A 20,633-nucleotide genomic window follows, 5' to 3' on the forward strand; every position below is an offset into this window, starting at 1 on the left:
ATCTGATTGGCTGAGAGCATTGTCAATCAGTTCACTTCCTTCTCAGGTCTGGCAAGTTCAGACAGTTAGAGGTGGAGACAAGGCAAGAGGGAGTGTCTTCAATTCTTTCAGGCAGCACATATTCAGTTTAGCTCAACTCAACAAGAAACTGAAATACAGCTTGACTTGCAGAGCAAGCCTAACCAGACGATCTCTCTTGCTTTCACTATTTCCTGTAATTGGAGGCCATCTTGTATGAACAAGCCTTGAGATACAAACTTTATTTTTTAATCTTTCTTCTTTTTGTCTTTTTTCCCCTGTTGTGTGTTTCCTGTTGAAGTTTGGACTTTCTCCTCTTCAGAGCAGCTTTGGAATAGGAAGACAGAGAAAGAGGGGGACCCTTAGAAGGCTGAGGAGGAGGGGGCAGGGCTTTCTCCATGAAAGCTGACTTCATCTTCCCTTTTTCTCACCTGCACACTCTTGGAAATGTAAAGTGCAGCATTTTGGGACGTGAAGAGAACACAAGAAGCAACAAGTTGCACTTCCTGGAAAGGGATCTCTCCTCCCTTACCCTGGACCTCCTAGAAGATACGCAGTGGACTGCAACAGTTTACGAGCGAGTGAACTGTGTTGGAGTGTAGGTGTGTACTTCGTCCTCCCTCATACCCCTAGTGCTTGCCTCCTGCCTGCCTGGCTTTAAGTCTTCAGAATGGCCAATGGCAGTCCTGCTATGCCTTCAGGACCACTGTCTCAGGTGTTCTTTCCAGCTGGCGGGCCTTCTCCCCCTGGATCAGTGGTGATACAAAATGCCACCCAGATTTCACTGCCTGCTACTCACACAGCAGGGTTCCCTTCTATGGACACAGGGGTATCCCAGGGCTCCAGTGGTGCTTCCAATATGTCCTTGATGCCTTCGACACCAGCTGGTGTCTCCTTCATCATCCAGATAGGACTGACCAGAGAGTCTGTGCTTCTGCCTGTAACAGCGGATCTGGCCTATGTCAAACAGATCGCCTGCTCCATTGTGGATCAAAAGGTGGGTTCCAAAGAGAGTTTGATTAATTACATCTGGTATTAGAGAGCTGTTTGTTCTTCCAATAGACCTGCTTGTGTTAATATTCTACTCTATTTTTGGACTGATATGCTAAGTCTTGATTGAGTTTGTTTTGGTCTAGATTTAGTTTAGTCTTGGTCTAAAGACCATAATGGTCTTAAAATCTTCATGAGAGTTCATTGTTTGTAGTTTAAAAAAAAATAAAAAAAATCAGTTGGTAGATATAATCTTATGAATTCTTGGTTTGAATCTCTGACACAAATTGCATTTGATGCATGGGTGCTATCTCACATAACACAGACGGTGGAGGCAGGTGTACCATGTAGGAAGTAAACACTGGAGTATTGTGTAGTGTCCTGCACATCTCCCTTTAAAACATCCTGATTACAAGCTAACCGACTTGAACTTGACTTTTGTTGAAGCTGCTGTTTTGTTTCCTCCCAAATTCAATCCCGAATGGAAAAATACATTAAGTAATAAACAGTCTCCCACAAAACGTCCAGCAAACTAAAATTAAACTGTGATTAAGGTTGCATAAAACATTCAAACTGTGGCTGTGCATGAGGGGCATCATTTATGAAAGTATGAGGATTTGTACACATGGGCCATGATGAAGTCTAAGACAAAGAAGTGATTTGAAAGCAATAGCATCAGATGTAGTGGCACAAAACTTACGTGCACACATTATTCAACTTTTGCCAACATAGAATGTGATGTGTCATTGTCTAACATCATTAGATTAGTTGGACTGTTTAAGTTCTTTATTTCTTTACTCCAATTAAAATGTATTTATTTATTATTTTCACTTAGTACTCAGGTGTAATAGATCTAAATTAAAATGTATATGATGTGCAGAATGCCAGTTTCAACTCAGAGGTTTCTACATCTTCATTACTTGATCTATAGTAATCATGGCCTTTTTAACACCTCAAAAGCGATCATCATCTGTTTGAGCCAAGCCTTTCTTTCACAGAGCAGAAAAAGCTGTTGCCCAGCAACTATAGTGAATCTGAATGGAAATGCGGTACATGAAACCTTTCAGTCTGGTTTTGAAGCTCAACACAGGACACAGGCAGCAATGATCCATAGTATAAATGGCTTACTGCTGTCTTTTGATTCTGTCTGCAAATTATGGATGCAATTTCATCATGTTTGTGCCTGGATACCAGCTTTTGACACCATGATTTTTAATTTAATTTAATTTATTAGACTTGCAGGCTAGTTGGGAAAGGGAATGTTATGTTGATCTGGTTACAATGAAAGGTTTTAATGTTTTTGGTTGACTTTTAACAAAGCTCAACCTATGAACAATGAGATGAAATTTGTAGACTTAATGGCTAACTTTGAGAACTCTGCACTTTTTCTCTATCCAAAGTATCCTCAGGGTAGCAACACACAAATGTTTCAGAGAGCAAATGTATGATTTATTTGTCAAGTGATATCACTCCTGCACATCCCCAGGATGCCAGGGCCACAACATTTGTTACTAGAAGTACTTTTATGAAGCACTCCATCAGGAACATTGATGTGATGTGCTTTTCACTTCAGCACAAATCCCTTGATAAATACAAACCTGCCATTGTGTTCCCTTTCCAGCAATCGTAAGTCTAGGTGGGGAGATTTGTGAGTTGGGAATTTCTCTGTCTCTGTCTCTGTCTCTCTCTCTCTCTCTCTGTCTCTCTCTCCACCTCTCTCTTTGTGTTACAAGAGTATGTGACTCATGGCACCTTCTCTGTTTATTTAAACATCTCCCTTGATTCCACTGACACCGTTTTCCACTGGGCTACAAACGTTTGAGGCTGTGGTGCCCAACACCTCCCTTTCCAGGATAAAGTTGCCAGTTTTACTAAGATATACGACTTCTCTTATTTGAATCTTAGCCTTTGCTAATGTTTGTCTATACCTAAATAGTCAATCTATAGAAAAAAAAACCCTCCATCAAACTACACCTTTTAGTTTTACCAGGTATGCTGAATTATTCATTTTTTTTCTGCAAGGATGTCCCCTCCCATTGCCTCTTACTCTGAGGCCATTGTGTGTGGGATAAAGAGAAGGAAATGTGACCTGTTTCCTCCTGGAGCGAAGACTATGTCCACCTCCTTTTCCATTTTCTCTTTCTGTACACTGCAGTCTTTAGATTTTTTCCAGTTACCTTCCGGTTTCTGCTGCTCTGGGTTTTATGTATTCACAGTTATGCTAGATATTTTCTTTCTAGAGGTCTACTAAAGAAAGAAAGTTAAAGATCTACTAATGAAAGTTAAAGAATTTTGAGCCTGCTGCAAAAATATTTTACAATTTTTAATTCACCTTTGCTTTTCTTTCATTTACATGCAAGTGATGCATTGAATTTTTGCTTTAATGTTTTTTTGTAAGGTGAGTTTGAATGTACTACATCAAATTCAGCCATTCCTCATAACTTCAGAAAAATGTTTATGTGACCCATGTAAAGAGGATGAACAAGAATACGTTTTCACAAAAACTAGTATAATTTATGTCCCTGAAAGTCACATAAGATCCATGGTTACCCTTTGACTTCAGAGATGGAAGCCATGCTTTCAGACATTACTTAAAAAATCATAGCATTGTAATCGCGTATTGCTTTGTTGTCTAAAACAATACATTATAATGTTAAGGTAGTTTTATTTATTTTGATTACATTTTTTATATAATGGCTTATTTTATATTAGATCAAAATGCAACTTTACACAGAAATCTGAGTCTAGACCCCCACATTTACCAACACTAGGACTTATAACAAGTACTCTCCCTTCTTAAAGTACTGAATAGAGATTTGCTGAACAATGTTGAATAAGACTTTGACTCCTCTGTTCAAACAACATATGCTGAATATTTGATTCCTGGTGCTGGTACTGTTTTAGTAGAATCTTTGGAAGTGCAGGTTATGAAAGAAAACTGCCTCTAAATTGCCTCTGGTTTCTTTTGTGCTTTATTTAAAAATGTTGTCATGGCTGAAAGTGCAGCTGCAGAAAGAAACAGTGGTAGTGGTGCACCACCAAGTATCCGCGTGTTTAATGAAACTCGCTCGGCACTGCTGTCATTATTTACATGAGTACGGGGCAGCTTTGCATGGTGCCTGTGTTTCCTGGTTAAATCGCTGCTGTACTTGCTGGGTTTGAAAACCTTTTGAATATTTGACTATTCAAAGGGAGGATGATTCAACAGGGCGTGGAGGAGAGAAAAGCAGAAAAAAAAACATGCACAGTTGCCTGGTCATGGAGGAAGTTTCCCCTAGTCTGAAACAAATCATGTGGTCTTACTATGAACAGTTAGAACCTGGACTTCAGGCTATATTGAGATGGACGTAAAGAAAATAATGAAAGCTAAGACCTGTGAAAGAAAGTGGTACTGGCTTTCAAGCTGTCACCAAGAATGTTCGTTCAGTGTTTACTTTGATGGGCGATGTAAAGGCTGGTGTATGACTGTCCTGTGTCTCTACCAAGACAGCACTGCAAAAAAGAGCATGTCTGAAGTTGAGTACATGTGTCTGGGATGATTGGTCATGTATCTAGTGATTCATATGATATAGCATTGTTTTATTCATTGCATAGTCATCTTACCCAGTACTGAGCTGATCTATGTATACTGATCTAGGCTGATCCCAGAGGTAAACAAATCTTATGTTTCTTCTATGACATGACAAAAATATTCTGCCACTTTGACGTTATTTGGTTTTCTTCAAACTGTCCAGCATGGAATCATTTACCTTTAGCTGACACTTCCAAAGCAGCTTACAATTATGATTAAACACAGTTCAAGCAATTGAGAGTTAAGGCCCTTGCTCAGAGGCCCAACAGTGGCAACTTGGCAGTAGTGGAGCTTGAATTAACATCCTTCTAATTAATAGTCAAGTAACTTATTCACTGAACTACCACTGCCTCTGTGTTGTTTGAGCCAATGTTGCATGTGCTTTCTTTGATTTTACTGATTCCAAAGACTTTTTTATAAGATCACAAATGGTTTTTATTTCCAGAAGCACACGATGAATAATTCCACCTTTGATTAAGCTGTATGTTGACCTGAGAGTAGGAGATCTCTTGGTGTGACTGAATGAAATGCAGGCTCCTGTATGCATCACTCTTAGGCCCTGATGGTGGGGTATTAATCCCTGTGTGGGCATATAGTTAAATGTGGGGAAATGTGTATGTAAGTTGTTTGTGGCAATATAGTTAAATATGGGGATGTGTGTATGTATATATACTGTGAGTAGGTCTTAAGTGAGTATGGACTGTGGGAACACCAAGTGGTTTCTGTATGTCAGGGTGAGGCAGGGCAGAAGGAGAGAATGAGTGGGTTACCAGAGTTGGTAAACACACGACCTCAGGGCTGAGTGAGAACTCTGCTTCACACTGCCAAGAAAAGAAAGAAAAAGGAAAAAAGACAAATAAAAACAGAGAGACCAAGAGAAAGCTGAAAGGAGAAACTTGGTAAGGCCTGATTCAGTCTATTAAAGTATGTTTGTAAAGGAGGAAGGATATATGAGATTGAAGCAACGAGTCCAGTTGTTGACTTGTGTTCTGGATATTGATACACTAGCTCATACATGTTAGGTAAGAACACTGGCCAGTATATATGTCAGTATGCAAGTAATCAATATAATTGCAAACCAAACATACTATGATGTCACCTTTGCTTTTCTTTCATTTACATGCAAGTGATGTATGTGACTAGTAAAGTTGTTAAAGTTAGTCATGGCCGTAGCTAGCTAATAATATGCTGTAAAACAAAAATAAACATTACAAAGGAGGATTTATTTATTTTTTATTATTATCAGAGAACAATTTTTACGTAAACACTTTGAAGCTCTGAACACTCTGATATTGGAACTTTTGGTAGCCTGACTAAAGATTTATGCAATTGTTTGGCTAAGTATGCATTATTGCACACAAGAGTTTTGCTGTCCTCCAAGTACACAACTCAGATTCCTGCATATATTTAATTACTGATATACTAACGCTTTGGGACACGTTAGCAGTGGCAGTCACGATGCCACACACCAGTTAAGCGCTGTAGTTGGAACACAATTAGGCATATCGGATTCCAGCTTCATCCTTTAAGTAGCTTTTCTATAATACTGTTTCCATATTTGATCACTCATTCATTTTGTCTACTTCTTTTCTACTTTCTTTTTCTGAATAAAAATATGCTTCGCAGTGTAGACTTTGGAGATCCCTGAGGCTTTCCTATCAACTTACCTGCCCACTTGCCTCAGCTGGCTAGGTCACAAAAGCCCATTTCAGTGTCGTTAGTGAATGCCTTTTAGTACCCTGCATTTCCCCTCCACTCCAACCACCTCCCCCTCTCCTCTCCTTCACCTCTCATGTTACTACACCCATGAATAGAAGGGTTGTTTTGTTTTTAGAGCTCCTGGGCAGCACAGTTGCTGGATAGCAAGCTAACCTTGTGCTACCTTCCCAGCACTGTGTTCCACCCACAATTAACTAACTGCTTCTGAAACTCTAGGATGGGAAAACCAAGTGAGGCCTTGTGCTTCAGAAGCACTGTCCAATGCACATTCAATCATCTTAGAGGAATGAATCAAGACAGAAAACCTAAAAAAAACCAAAAACCTCGCAACATAAAAAAAAAACACATTTATAATGGTACATAAGGATAATGGAGTGTGTTTTCTGCAACCGTTTTCCAGTTTGCCAGGTTTTTGAGTACATACACTGGCAGTGAACTTGGACTCTTCTGTGCAGAACTTTTCCAGGTAGTTTGTAGGTGAGAGACCCAATCAGTTTACACTTTTTAAAATCCTGTTTATACTCTAAGTTCTCAGGTTAAGGGATTGATTTTGTTATTGCAAACTACAGATTTTCTAATAAGTCTATTTGCATTTATGTATTCATATAGAAACTGTATACATAAAACAGTGCTGTGTCCTCATTCATCAATAGTCATACTGGTTATTTATCTGATGTTTCTGGTGTTTAGAAAATCAAACAAAACAAATGACAAAGGAAATGCATTCTCAGTAATATGTTTTAAAGTGTATTATGAACTGAATACAAATACTTCATTTTTGTGGGCCTGTTGTCAGACTACTGCCTTTACATGGATCCTGTTAAAACCCTGTCCTATGGTACATTTAAAGCCAAGCGTTTACAAATATAGGCATATGTATAAAGTTAAACCATGTGTTACAGTGCATGTGAATTTAATCTAACAGTTACATAGAAGGACCAGCTAATGTTTGTTCTTTTTCAATAATAACTTATTTAATTACATCAATTTCAAAAATGTAAACATTTTTTTTTTAATTATGAAATAGCAGAACTCACTAAACTAAATGAGAATATCTTTACACTTGCATTCTTGTTCTCAAACAATTTTGGCTTATATATATATATATATATATATATATGGGCTACTGTCTTATTTGAGCATTTATCTATGTCTGCATGCATGCACAAAGCAGTGCTTATGTTTTCCCACCAAATCTTTGTCCAGGTCCAAATGGTTTATGACGTTTTTGTGGATGTGCAGCTAACAGGTCTGCAGCTAGTTAGGTTTGCATGAATATTTTATTTGTACTTGCTCAGTATAAATTGTTAACAACAAAACTAAAAAAATACTTCTTAATTTTTACTGTTTACAATTAAAGTCAGTATTGGTGACAGACATGCTGTGTCTGTGTCTGAAATTAGGCACGCCGCCTTTTCTTTAGAACATCATAATCCACTATACTTAAAACACAACATATATACATCATCCTTTTTCATATATATCTAAGGATTCCAAGAAATCATAGGTGTGCTGTATATTATCTTTTAAGTGAATTAATAAATGTTACACACAGTGGTGTGTGTAGGACAATATTAATTGTTGATATTTGAGTGTGTGTTAGTGTTATTTCCACCTGTCCTGTGAGCTTAGCCATGTGTGGAATGTAAATATTTCCCTTGTAGTGTTTTCCATGACACACACTCATACCTTTTGTTCCTCATATCTGCAAAACTGAACAGATTACACTGAGGAAAGTTGCAATCACATGATAACATGATATTCGCATGACAACACTGGATGATATTCTCATAATTTTCAAATCTTAGCTGTTGAAGAGTGTTCAAAGTCAGTTTTTCCAGTTTACTTAGATTTCTGTTATAATTTTGGGAAACTCATTATACTATTTTATAAACATTACTTTAGAGGACTGCTTGTTTTCAAACATCTTTATGGAACATGATGTATAGAACATATCTGAGAAAACCTAATCTATTTATGATAGTCTCATTTTACCTATTCTAATATTATAACATTGTTCTGTTTTACCATTTTAAACATGCTTGGTACCCTGATGTAGTTAGACTTGTAATGACACCCAGTAGTTCTTGGGTAAGCCAACTCTCCTCTGTTCTGAACTCTGTGCACACAAACAGAGCATCAAGCTCTTAAACAGAACAAGGGCAGGAGCAAATAAACAAATGTTTATTTTTTGTCAGACCTGCTATTTGGGACTGAAACCAGAAGGTGTGGTTCCTCCATGACCTGTGCTTCTCTGCTTTGATGTTTTGGGTGAGTTCCTATCCTTAGTACAGGTGACTCATGTTTTAGAGGGAGCCTTCTTATCTTCTGATTGTTTGTTGTTTCGCTGGACAACCTAAACCATCCATAATATGATGAATATTGAGTACTTACATTCTGGTTAGAAGGTCTTTTGTACTAGAAAAAGTAGATGCTTGTTCAAACATTAGTTGTTTTGCATTTGCATTGTTTGCGTTCTGGTAGTTTACAAAGTCCGTCTTTCAGGCAGTTAAAAACTGCATCCAAGAACCAGGTTTCTGTCCTAAGAAAACTAGAATAATCAAATATTGGCGTCATATAGGTATTTTGTATGGGATTCTGATGGATGACAAAGAAGATTTTAGTTGTACACCATATGCTTAAATTAGTGGCCTCATTAGTAACCTTGATTCTGCACTGTCCATGGCTACACGAGGCAGGAGGCTACCTGAAGGCCCAGGAATATTTGGCATTCCTGTTGTCTCTCTCATGTCTTCAGCACTCTGACCTCACACAAGCTAAAAATAACCTACTGTGCTAATGCATTTGTTCCATCTTGCACAAACACAAAGGGCAGGAAAATTCCCACATCAAGCCAAGTGGCTGTCTAGTGCTAATGAGAGTAACTTGCTGACGTCTTTACACCGCAGTTGCCATGGCAAAGTGTCATTAAACACTCATCTCATCCAAGGACACAGGGAATTAGTTTTTTTTTTTGCTATATCTGTTTATATTCACAGTCTGAACCTCATTACTGTTAGAACATTATCTCCTAGCTCAAACACAAACATTTCCAAGTAATGGGAATGGGGTGGTCAAGACGTTGTGGCAGTGGTTATGACAACAGCTGCCTATGTCTGATCTAATAGTTACTTCTTAAAGGTGGTTTGCTTGTGCTTTCAATCCTTTCACCTAATATGCTATTAGCTTGTTGCTGTAAACGTACATACACATTTAATTAATCTAACAAGAAAATCCATGAGATCACCAAGGATCCAATCCACTATCTTGAATTGGGATAAGCAGTATTTTTCTAAAAAAAATTTTCTAATCCAAAATGGCCAATGTGGACTTTTTCGAAAGGGGCCATTGTCATACCTAACCCAATTCAAGTAATATTTCAACCACTCTATATTTACTTCATGTATTTAACAAACTGTATAGGATGCGTTCAGATGCAAAACTATTTTCATTAGAAATTGCTACAAAATAACATCCCTTTTAACAAATGTACACATTGCAGTGTCTTAAAAGGTTGCACTGGTTTGTTGAATAGAAAGAGAATAGTGCAGATTTGTGCATTCTGTGCATACTGCTTAAGCAGTAAAATTTAACACTTGAATTAAAAGTGTCATGTTTACCTTAATTTTCAAACAATGGGCTAATATTCCTTTTGAGCATTAATGATATTTGTATGTAGATTAAAGTTTTTAAAGGGGAAAAACCCAAAGAGAAAACAAACAAGAACCAGAAAAACATAAATTATGCAAAGTATCAGCTTCAGGTCATATGTTCATTTACTTTAATTTTCATGGATTGGATTAATGAGTTTTTTCTATTTTTTAAGGTATTACACATAGCAATGCTGTACATATATATAACTATATATAACATATATATAACTGACGGTGAAGACACAGCCCTTTCCAGTACTGAAAAAGTTATTTAAGAGAGCTTGCTCCACAAAATCTTAAAAATGAACTAACATAGTTTTTCCATTAAGACCCGAGTTGATTCCTCATGGTTGCAGTAACTGTGTCCAGCCTATTCTGAAATTTGAAAAAAAAAGCTCAGTTATCTTTTGTTTTTTGTTTTTTTGCTACAGTTGGAATTAATTAGTGAGAAACTGCAGTCCTGATTCCCTGATAGGAGGCTCTATATGGCCTGTAACCACTACAGCCAATGTTAATATATCACGGAGGGTAGCAAACGCAAACTGAGATGGCTAAAGTTATAGCTCAGTGAAAAGGTTACGTAAGCTGTCATCTTTCTAGTAGGATAAAATTAAATTAGTTTGCTAATTAGCAATCTAACAGTTAGCTGGTTAACTAAAGTTAGCAGATAGCTAATATTTAGTGATGTCTTGAATACCATTAGTTATCCAGCTAGAAAGTCCAATGCAATTTAATAATAATATTAATAATTTTGCACAATTAACTGAAATTAGCCAAAAAATATTTTAAGAATAGTAGTTTATGACAAACCAGGTAATGTTAGGTAGTTTCCTAAGCCTTAGTTAGTAACTGTTGATAATGGTACATTATTCTACTGGCCATAGGTAGGTCACCCTGGTTAATGTAGCATATTTGTAGCCTACATATTCATAAGCATTCATTAAAACATTTATTATTGGGCTCGAAATACATTCTTTCATTCAAACTACAATTGTCTGATTTGAGCTAAATGACAGATGGCATTTAGAAGTGCAGTCATATTGAAAAATACTGGGTCTGTAGTGTATTCGTACAGTCAGCTATCATATATACCTCTTAAATTTAGAGATTATGAAGTACTTACAAATGTTACAAATGGTTACAAATGTTTTGGGGAAACCCACCCCTAAGGCATTATGGGAACTTGATTTTTGACTGTGCAACCAGAGAAGGTGGATTATTACATATGGAGACTTTAACCATCTTGGGTTATGGAGAATGTGGCATGGGCATGGTAGTATTAGAAGACCACACAGAGTGATTATTAGATAAGAATGCCATGGTATGGTTAATTGGCCATGCCTGCAAAGTACAGTACAAGACTGAAATTCATAAAAAATAGCCTAAACAAAACATTTTGGGGCATTTTCACTGTTGTATGTTCTGATAATTCACTCGATATATGCTTGATAAAATCTCATAGCACATTTTTCACTGTTAATTAACTATAATAACTGTACATGAGTTATTTAGATGTTAAGATGCTAGCATAAGTTGGGATAACCATGTTTTTCATCACTCTGCCGCTGCTACTTTTCATGGCTGGCTAGATGGCCTAGAACTGTTCATTTTACCCTTAAACAGAAATGATGCAAATATGTGAGATTATATTTAATAACATTCTTTAAAATAAGGTCTCATAATAATGAACAAATGTACTGTAAGTCCCTATGTGAATTAATTTAAGGTGAGACCACGTAGGCAAAAAAGATGACTTTGCTCCTGTCAGTCATTTTTTACAATTTTTTGGATAAATTGCCTCTGCAATGTTTTTTCTCTTATATTGCCATGATAAAACAGGAAATAGGAAATCATAAATGTGTTTACTTTGTTGAATTTTAAACTTGCATCTAATTGCATATTTGAAAGTAATTGACTGTATTTAAGGATTATTACCTCCACATCTTATATGTTATATATCACTGAAAAGCTTATTTACTGTAGAATCTAGCTAGTATATCGATATGTGCTTATTTCCTTTGTAACTGCAACAATATTTTCACATATTGGGCATCCTATAAAATCTCAGTGGCTAATGCAGTTTTGATACTACCTTTTGAATACCTTGCTAAAATTCATCACTTGATTTGGGAAATCTACATTTTACAATCATTAGAGTCATGAATGTTTATGTATCCATTCTAAGCCCTTTTCCAAAGAAAATTACAGAAGGATCTTTTCAAAATGCATAGATTTATTTTAGTCTGTTAATTTCTTTTCTCACAATGAAATAAACATTCTAATTGTAACTTCCTAAAGTCTAGGTTTTTAATTTTTACATTTTTATTTTTATTTTTTTTTTTACAAATAAGCAAATATGCATATACTTGATTAGATTATGTTTCATTGGCATATATAAATGTAAGTTTCGGAAAGTCTTTTTAACAATACTGCTAGGAGAAATTCATAACTGCGTTCAAGGAAGCTGATTTATCGGGTGAGCATAGGCTCCTTTATTCCTTTAATCATGATTGTAGAGCCGAGTCACCAGAGCACATCTCTGCAGTACTTCTTCAAAGTATACATATCACATGTATCTTTTTATAACCAAGCTAGTTGTCGCCTCCCTCTTGGTATTTTTTCTCTACACTCATAGGTGTTAACCGCAGATATGCTCAGCTAAGTTGATTTCTTACAAGACTCAAGGTCTCTCTGTTCATTTACATTTACATGTACATTTACCACATTTAGCAGATGCTCTTATCCAGAGTGACTTACAAAAGTGCTTTGTCATTTACTCAAAGTATACATCCTAGCCAGTACAGTATGTTAGAGTCCAAGATGCCATTGAACTAGAATACTGTTGAAATACAGGGAGGCTCTACTATCTACTATTTATCTACTATCTACTATTCAGAACAATGGAAATTTTACTAAGAGGTTACTAAGATGTAAAAAGCTAAAAGGTAAAAATGATTTCTCTGCTTGACAATTTAATGATCTTAAACTGTTCTGAATACAAAATACCATTGTTGGTGTGTGGTGTTAGAGACCGTCACCCACTGAAGTAGAGAGGGCACTGTTGTGGGGATCATCAACTCAGGGAGGTGGTCTGGCTGCTGTGCTAGGGATCTTAGATTAAACCATGTAAATATTTAGTGTTACATTTTCATAGAGATGGGGAAATGAAACTTTGCTGAGACACTTAAATGTCTGAAGTAATGATCCTGGGGTTTTAAACATCTTAGCAGCTGGCCAAAACAAAAGTCTTTGTTTACATGTGCCATGGCTGTAACAGTGGCCCTCTATGAACCAAAGTCTGAAGCAGCAACAGAGTGCTTTATATGCCTCCATTGCACATCACAGGCCTAGTGGCATGAAATTGCTTTACAAAGTAGCTGACACAAGTACTTTGGAGATTATGTATAATCTCTATACATTTATCTTATCCTTTTAAGATCTGCATGGTCTTTTCTTGCATACTGAATGGAAGCTTGCATATATAACTATGTACTACTCTAAATCGGAAGTTCATTACAGTGTTGTCCTGAGACACATTTGGATGATGCACATTCCAAGAAGCTATGCTTCCAGCTTGTGCATTTACACACAGTACAGTGTACAGAGTGAGGTACAGTGCTATATAAAAGCTGTGACTAAATCCCTTTATAAAAAGCAGATTATGAAGATCTCTGAGGCATTGACCAACTTTAGAATTTAGAATATAAATAGAAGTTAAATTATAATTTACTTGTCTTTTGTAAGTCATTCTGCACAAAAACATCTGGTAAATGCTGTAAATGTAATGTAAATGTTAACTTGAGTCAAATAGAGTCTGAGGTAGACCTTTACCAGTTCTTGAGATAATATGTGAGGAAAATCTGTGGGTTTCATTTACTTTTACGTAGTTTTACTTAATCATTTTTATTAATTATTTCTTTCCCAAATAACTGTACTATGAACAAACAGCAACACTGTTTTGTTAGCATAAAGTGATGTTTTTGATAAAGAAATGTGTGTAAAAACACACACCACATAATTATTGCATTTAAAACACCCCTATAAAAAAAATAAAAGAGAAAGATAGCATGTACACACTTTTTATTTTCACAGGAGAGCTGATTATCCATTCCTCAGACCACATTAATTCACACAATGAAATTAAGTAATTTATACAGCACCATAAGGGGTTCTGCTGCTATTGACACAATAAATGATTTGATTTCAGGAACCTATGTAGTTATCAGGAACCTATCATTGTTCTTAATTGCTTTGACTCAGCGCATGTAAAACAGGATAGGCATGACGCATGCTAAATATGTTATTATATGCTGTCTAATTCATGCCAAACGTTTTTGTTGCATGTGCATTATCTTGCTGTGCTTGGGGTAAAATATTTGTGAAAATTGAGAGAGATTTTGAGGCCATCCATGCATTAGCTGGATGAAGTTTAAGTCAAAGAATAGAGAAGAAAACATAGACATGCAAGAGCAGACATGCAAGATCAGGAGAGGCCCTCCATAATTCATCAGAGTCATATTAGGCACAGCCGCCAAAGAAGAGCTGCATGAGAAATATGATCCTCAGCAGAACAAAACATACCTAGAAACCTTACGCTGTCTCTAGGCAAAGCCTCTAGAAACACAGATATGATTTTACCAGCATCTACTGTTTGCTCTCTCTCCAAATATGCCTATAGGAACACAGGCATTTAAGAATGCATACATGCATACAGAATGCATATTGAGGATAGGTGACTGGTCGCGCTATGGCACTGTCAGTAATAGTGTAGCGAGAAAGACAGACATTTGTTTGCTATTGCTATTAGATATATCAACAAGACAAGTCAGCACTGGTTGAGATCTGGAGTATGGAGGGCTGTTTCAGTGTGCACTTTATTACTATAGATTTGTACTATAGAGACAGTGCAGTCTCATAGAGTCATTGTTAGTACCTCGGGACCGGACTAGCCAAGACAGCTGAACTGTTATCGTCATTAAAAAACTCTGTACAGTATGTAAGCTATGAATAACTACTTTAAAACCAAAATCCACTGATTTATAAGTAAAACACCAATGTTAATGTATTTTGTAGCTCTAGAATAATAGGCATGGGTCACATAAATTGATACAAAAGTTGTTATTTGAATACAAATTGCACCATGCATACAAAGACACCACTAACCCTTCAAACACTGACAGGGCCATGTTTCCACAGTAGTCCTTGAGATTCTTTGAAGAAGTCATTTTCAGTTCTTGCTTGCATTTTGACTTCAGGAAGTATAATGCACATTCTACTGAATAACAGTTATGTTTATATCTTGTGTCCATAAAACTTTCTTAGATTTTGTTAATCACTCTGACCTTTACTGCCCTTTATAACGTGCCATGTAACCTTTTCCACTAACTTTAATTTGCAGTTTCGGGGGTTAACATAACTACAGTTCATGTGCTGCCAAAAGGAAATTTCAGAACAAGAAACTGTTGAGTGAATTGGGTTATACTTCATACTGTAAAAATGGGAACTGTAAAAATGTTTTATGATGTCTTATGTTGTCTTAATGTTGTACTACTGTTATTCAAACCCTCTTTTAAACATAATAAACACACAATCTATGCAGAGATGGATGACCATACTGTGAGTTTACTATGTTTGTAAAGGAGATTTGTCTGGGTTTTTGAAGCTTTAATGGACTCCTCACTGATATGTGTTGAAGCCCATTGAAAAGCTACGGAAGTCATGGTAGGTTTCTCAGTGGTAAAGTGTTAGCTTTTAAGGTTGTGGTATGGATGATTATACAGGATGGGAAACAACAATTAGGGGACACTTGAGAGCATTCATGTTTGATGTTTGTGCTGTGTAAGGTAGAAATCAGTGCCAGGCCTGTGTGCTTTGGCAAAGAGCCAGGCCTTTGGAAGTGGATTGAAATTGTTGTGGTGGTTTTGTGGAATTGAATGAAACTGTTTGTTTGCTAGAAGGTGGAGTTGTCTTTTCCCATAAGGGAATGGCAGGGGACACACTGAAATCTTAGAGGTATCTAATAGATAACAGTAGAGATAACAGTAGAATTTCAGATGGGTGTGATTTTGGTTTCTGGAACGGAATCTATGTGTGGTTATTTTCTTTTGTCTAGTCGGTTGACTCTCACTCATTATTTGTTGTGGTCTCTCCCTCACTCTCTCTACTTACACTTGTACAGTAAACCTGGTTTCTCTTATTATATACTCTACTCTTTACATTTGTCTGCTTTGCCTGATATTAATAATATACATGCCACAATAGTTTCCATTAATTTTCAGTCCACTATCACGAGTAAAGGATCCATCTTCTGTAAGCCCAGTTACCATAATGTTAATTGACATACCACTCATTTTCTAACAGAATCAATTGAACAAGACTCAAAATATACAAAACCATTTTGGTTAAGTATTATGAACCGAATTATAAGCATTTCAGCAATTGTGCATCTCATAATTATTATTATTTATTTAGTTTTGCATGTAAGAATGTTTCATTACATCAAGCTTGGGAAAATACATTACACTAACGCAGTCAGTGACAACACTTTGCAGACTGATACATTACATAATGTAAGTATAATATTTTCTGTTTTTATGCTTTTTCTTTCCTGTCTCTGGTATCTTATAGTTACATTAGCCTAATGGCAACTATTGTCATCAGGCATAGGATTTGATAGTCTGAAAAATAAAATGACCCATTACTATCTAGGCGGCTAAAGTAATTTTAACTAAGGTCATGGTGAACAGGCTACATCATAAAAGTATCTATGCAACAAAATTTGATCAGTCCATATGGCATTTAATAATATAAATATATCTTAATTTCACAATTATATCTTTTAAACTTTAAGTATGTTAAGTTGGTTATTTAACTAGTATCAGTATATATCTTACAGGTGCTGTCACAGCCTCTAAATCCCTTTCTGTATGACAAGTAAGTGAATATTCTGATGTACAATAAAGTATGGAAAGGGTAAATCCCAGTAGTAATGATGTCCTCTTCACTAGTTGCCAGCATTGTCATAAAATGAATTTCAGATGCATCTACAAAGAAATAACACAAACCTATGGGTTATTTATGTACTAACTTTTTCTTGGACATAAGCCTACTTTTTGAAGTTTGGGCTGTGTGGGGCTCAAAGACAAGCCCAATGCCAGATAATGTTAGAACATTTAAAACATACATCATGATGCTTCCTTTCACAAAATATCCAACAAAGAACATTACATTTCGTTGATGCTATTATCCAAATTGACTTACAATTATGACTGAGTATAACTTGAGCAATTGAGGGTTAAGGGCCTTGCTCAGGGGGTGGGGCGTGAACCAGCAACCTTCTGATTACAAGTTAAATTCCTTAACCACTGAGCTACCCTTTTTCCAAACAGAATGCGTGCACATATCATTTTCCCTAGATATATAATGGAATGTATAAAGATATGTCGTGCCTGACCCTGTGTATACAAGGATTAATGATTCTGAACATTTTCATTTGTATGCATTTTCTGAGTTTTGTGCAAACATATGTTTAGTATTTAGTTTTAGTGTTTATGTTTCCATTATGCATGGGTTTAAACATACAGCCCCTGATCTCTGGAAAAAACCCTGAAATGGTGACTGTATGCTACAATCACCTGACTGCCATGAGAGAGCAGGAGGGGAAGTTAAAGGTGTCAAATCAAGATAAATTATTTACATTTTTTAACATTTATATTTTTGGCATTTAGCAGATGCTCTTATCCAGAGTGACTTACAAAAGTGCTTTGTCATTTTACTCATACAATGTGTCCTAGCCAGTATAATAGGATGGATTTCAAGATACCATTGAAATAGAATACTGTTGAAATACAGGGATCAGTGCTGACACATAGAAATACAAAACACATACACTATATTAATCCATAGGGTTTAATATGATGTTGGCCCACCCTTTGCAGCTATAACAGCTTTAACTCTTCTAGGAAGGCTTTCCACAAGGTTTAGGAGTGTGTTTATGGGAATATTTGACCATTCCTCCAGAAGCGCATATGTGAGGTCAGACACAGATGTTGGACGAGAAGGCTCACAATCTCCGCTCTAATTCATACCAAAAGTGTTCTATTGAGTTGAGGTCAGGACTCTTTGCAGGCCAGTCAAGTTCTCCTACACCAAACTCGCTCATCCATGTCTTTTATGGACCTTGCTTTGTGCACTGGTGCACAGTCATGTTGGAACAGGAAGGGGCCACCCCCAAACTGTTCCCACAATGTTGGGAGCATGAAATTGTCCAACAACAGTTCCTTTCACTGGAACTAAGGATCCAAGCCCAACTCCTGAAAAACAACCCCACACCATTATCCCCCCTCTTGGCTTAATGCAGTCAGACAAGTACCGTTCTCCTGGCAACCAGCAAACCCAGACTTGTCCATCAGATTGCCAGACGGAAAAGCGTGATTCATCACTTCAGAGAACACGTCTCCACTGCTCTAGAGTCCAGTGGTGGTGTGCTTTACAACACTGCATCTGACACTTTGCCTTGCACTTGGTGATGTAAGGCTTGGATGTAGCTGCTCAGCCATGGAAACCCATTCCATGAAGCTCTCTACACATTGTTCTTGAGCTAATCTGAAGGCCACATGATGTTTGGAGGTCTGTAGCGATTGACTCTGCAGAAAGTTGGTGACCTCTGTGCACTATGCACCTCAGCATCCACTGACCCCACTATGTCATTTTATTTGGCCTCCCACTTCATGGCTGAGTTGCTGTCATTCCCAATCACTGACAATACCACTGACAATTGACTGTGGAATATTTAGTAGCGAGGAAATTTCACAACTGTACTTGTTGTGCAGGTGGCATCCTATCATGGTACCACGCTGGAATCCACTGAGTTCCTGAGAGTGACCCATTCTTTCACAAATGTTTGTAGAAGCAGTCTGCATGCCTAGGTGCTTGGTTTTATATACATGTAGTCATGGAAGTGATTTGAACACCTGAATTCAATTATGTGTAATTTGTAATATAAATGTCATTTGGATGGGTGAGTGAATACTTTTGGCAATATAGTGTATAAGCTCTATCTCAGTCAATGATAAGTGCAATAATATAATACCAAACCATATGTTCTAGAGTTTTTGTTCTGGATCAATGGTCATTCTAAATATTCCACAAATAGATATGTTGTCAGTCAGTGGTTGAAGACTGCATGGGACCATACTGTCTGGACAGCTAGTGGAAGTTAGTTCCACCATCTGGGAGCCAGGACAGAGAAAGGTTTTGATGCTTGTCTTCCATGAGACTTGATGCATGGTGTTTAAAACTGGGCTGTACTTGACATTGAAGTACTTAAGGTAGGGATTTGGCATTGACTACTGACATCATGTATGGAGGGGCTTGTCCATTTTTGGCTTTGTAGGCAAGCATCAAGATTTTAAATCTTATGTGGGCAGCTACTGGAAGCCAATGAAGGGAATGCAGCAGCAGAGTGACAAGTTTGAAGACCAGTTGTGCTGCTGCTTTCTAGACAAGTTGTAGAGGTCTGATGGCTCATAGATGAAGACCAGCAAGTACTGAATGGCAGTTGTCTAGCTTTGAGATAACAAGAGACTGCACTTGCACCTGGGCAGCTTCCTGTGAGAGAAAGGGCTGAATCCTTCATATATTACAAAGGAGAAATCTGCAAGACCGGGTTAGATTTGAAACATGAGATGAAGAATGGCAACTGGTTGTCCAAAGTTATATCACCAAGAGAATGAGTATACAAAGAGAAGAGGCCATAACACTGAGCCCTGGGGGGAACTGGTGGAGAGTCTACATGGATTGGATGCGGATCCTCTCCATATTACCTGATAGGACCATCCCTCCAGATAGGACTGGAACCATTTTCATTCAGAACTTGTTACACTGAGGCTGGAGAGAACAGAGAGGAGGATATTGTGGTTTATTGTGTCATAGATTGCTGAAAGGTCCAGGAGAATCAAGATGGATGATAGATTGGCAGCTTTGGCTGCATTAAGTTTCTCCATCACTTCTATGAGGGCTGTGTCTGTTGAATGTGCCAGTTTGTAGCCAGACTGGAGCTGGTTCTGGGTGAGGAAAAGAGATAATTGATTGTAAACTGCTCCTTCAAGACCTTTTGAGAGGAAAGAGAGAAGTGATACCAGTCTATAATTGGTTATGTTGGAGCTGTCAAGTGTGGCCTTGTTTAAGATTGGTACCACCCTGTTGATTTTGAACACAGCTGGTACATGTCCAGAGGATAAGGAGATGTTGATGATGAAAGGAAGCAGATCTCAAGATTGTCAGGAACAGAGTGGAAGGAATGGGATCCAGTGGACATCTATTCAGATTGCTGGAAGTTAAAAATCATAACATGATTATTCATCATTTGAATGGCAAAGTTAAAAAGGAATCTGTATGGCTGGTTCTTCATTGAGGCCACTTTCTTTAAGAATCCTATTGGGGGGCATACATAGTTTATTTATCTTTGTGAATGTCCTTGAAAGACCTTTTGGAATGCTGCACACAAAATATTGCTCCTGAGTGAAGACTGTACCATCAACAGTCGCACCTCTGATAGTTTCATAGCCATTGAGATTAATGACTGTTATTAAGGATTTAAATTTATCAAAGAAAGTTTAAATTTTCTCTAGGATAAAGTATCACTATCTTATTGCTTTTAGAAAGTTTTGAGTTCTTGTTCT

The 20,633-nt window shown here is 37.1% G+C and overlaps 1 protein-coding gene across 2 annotated transcripts in view; it reads left to right on the forward strand.

Moving 5' to 3' along the window:
* The first annotated feature begins 109 nt into the window (after window positions 1-109).
* The window catches only part of prkd2 (protein kinase D2), a 35,121-nt gene continuing 14,597 nt past the window's right edge, over window positions 110-20,633 (forward strand). The window contains exons 1-2 of one of the 2 annotated variants that reach the window (XM_081700365.1): window positions 880-1,015; window positions 8,497-8,569. In XM_081700365.1, the coding sequence (XP_081556491.1) occupies window positions 8,561-8,569 (9 nt within the window). In that variant the 5' untranslated portion in view covers window positions 880-1,015; window positions 8,497-8,560. Of the gene's footprint in view, window positions 1,016-8,496; window positions 8,570-20,633 lie in introns of both variants that reach the window. The other variant, XM_027013397.3, reaches the window with a different exon arrangement.

This window comes from Electrophorus electricus, chromosome 17, assembly GCF_041902795.1.
Source record: "Electrophorus electricus isolate QZ-2024a chromosome 17, ASM4190279v1, whole genome shotgun sequence".
NCBI lineage: Eukaryota > Metazoa > Chordata > Actinopteri > Gymnotiformes > Gymnotidae > Electrophorus > Electrophorus electricus.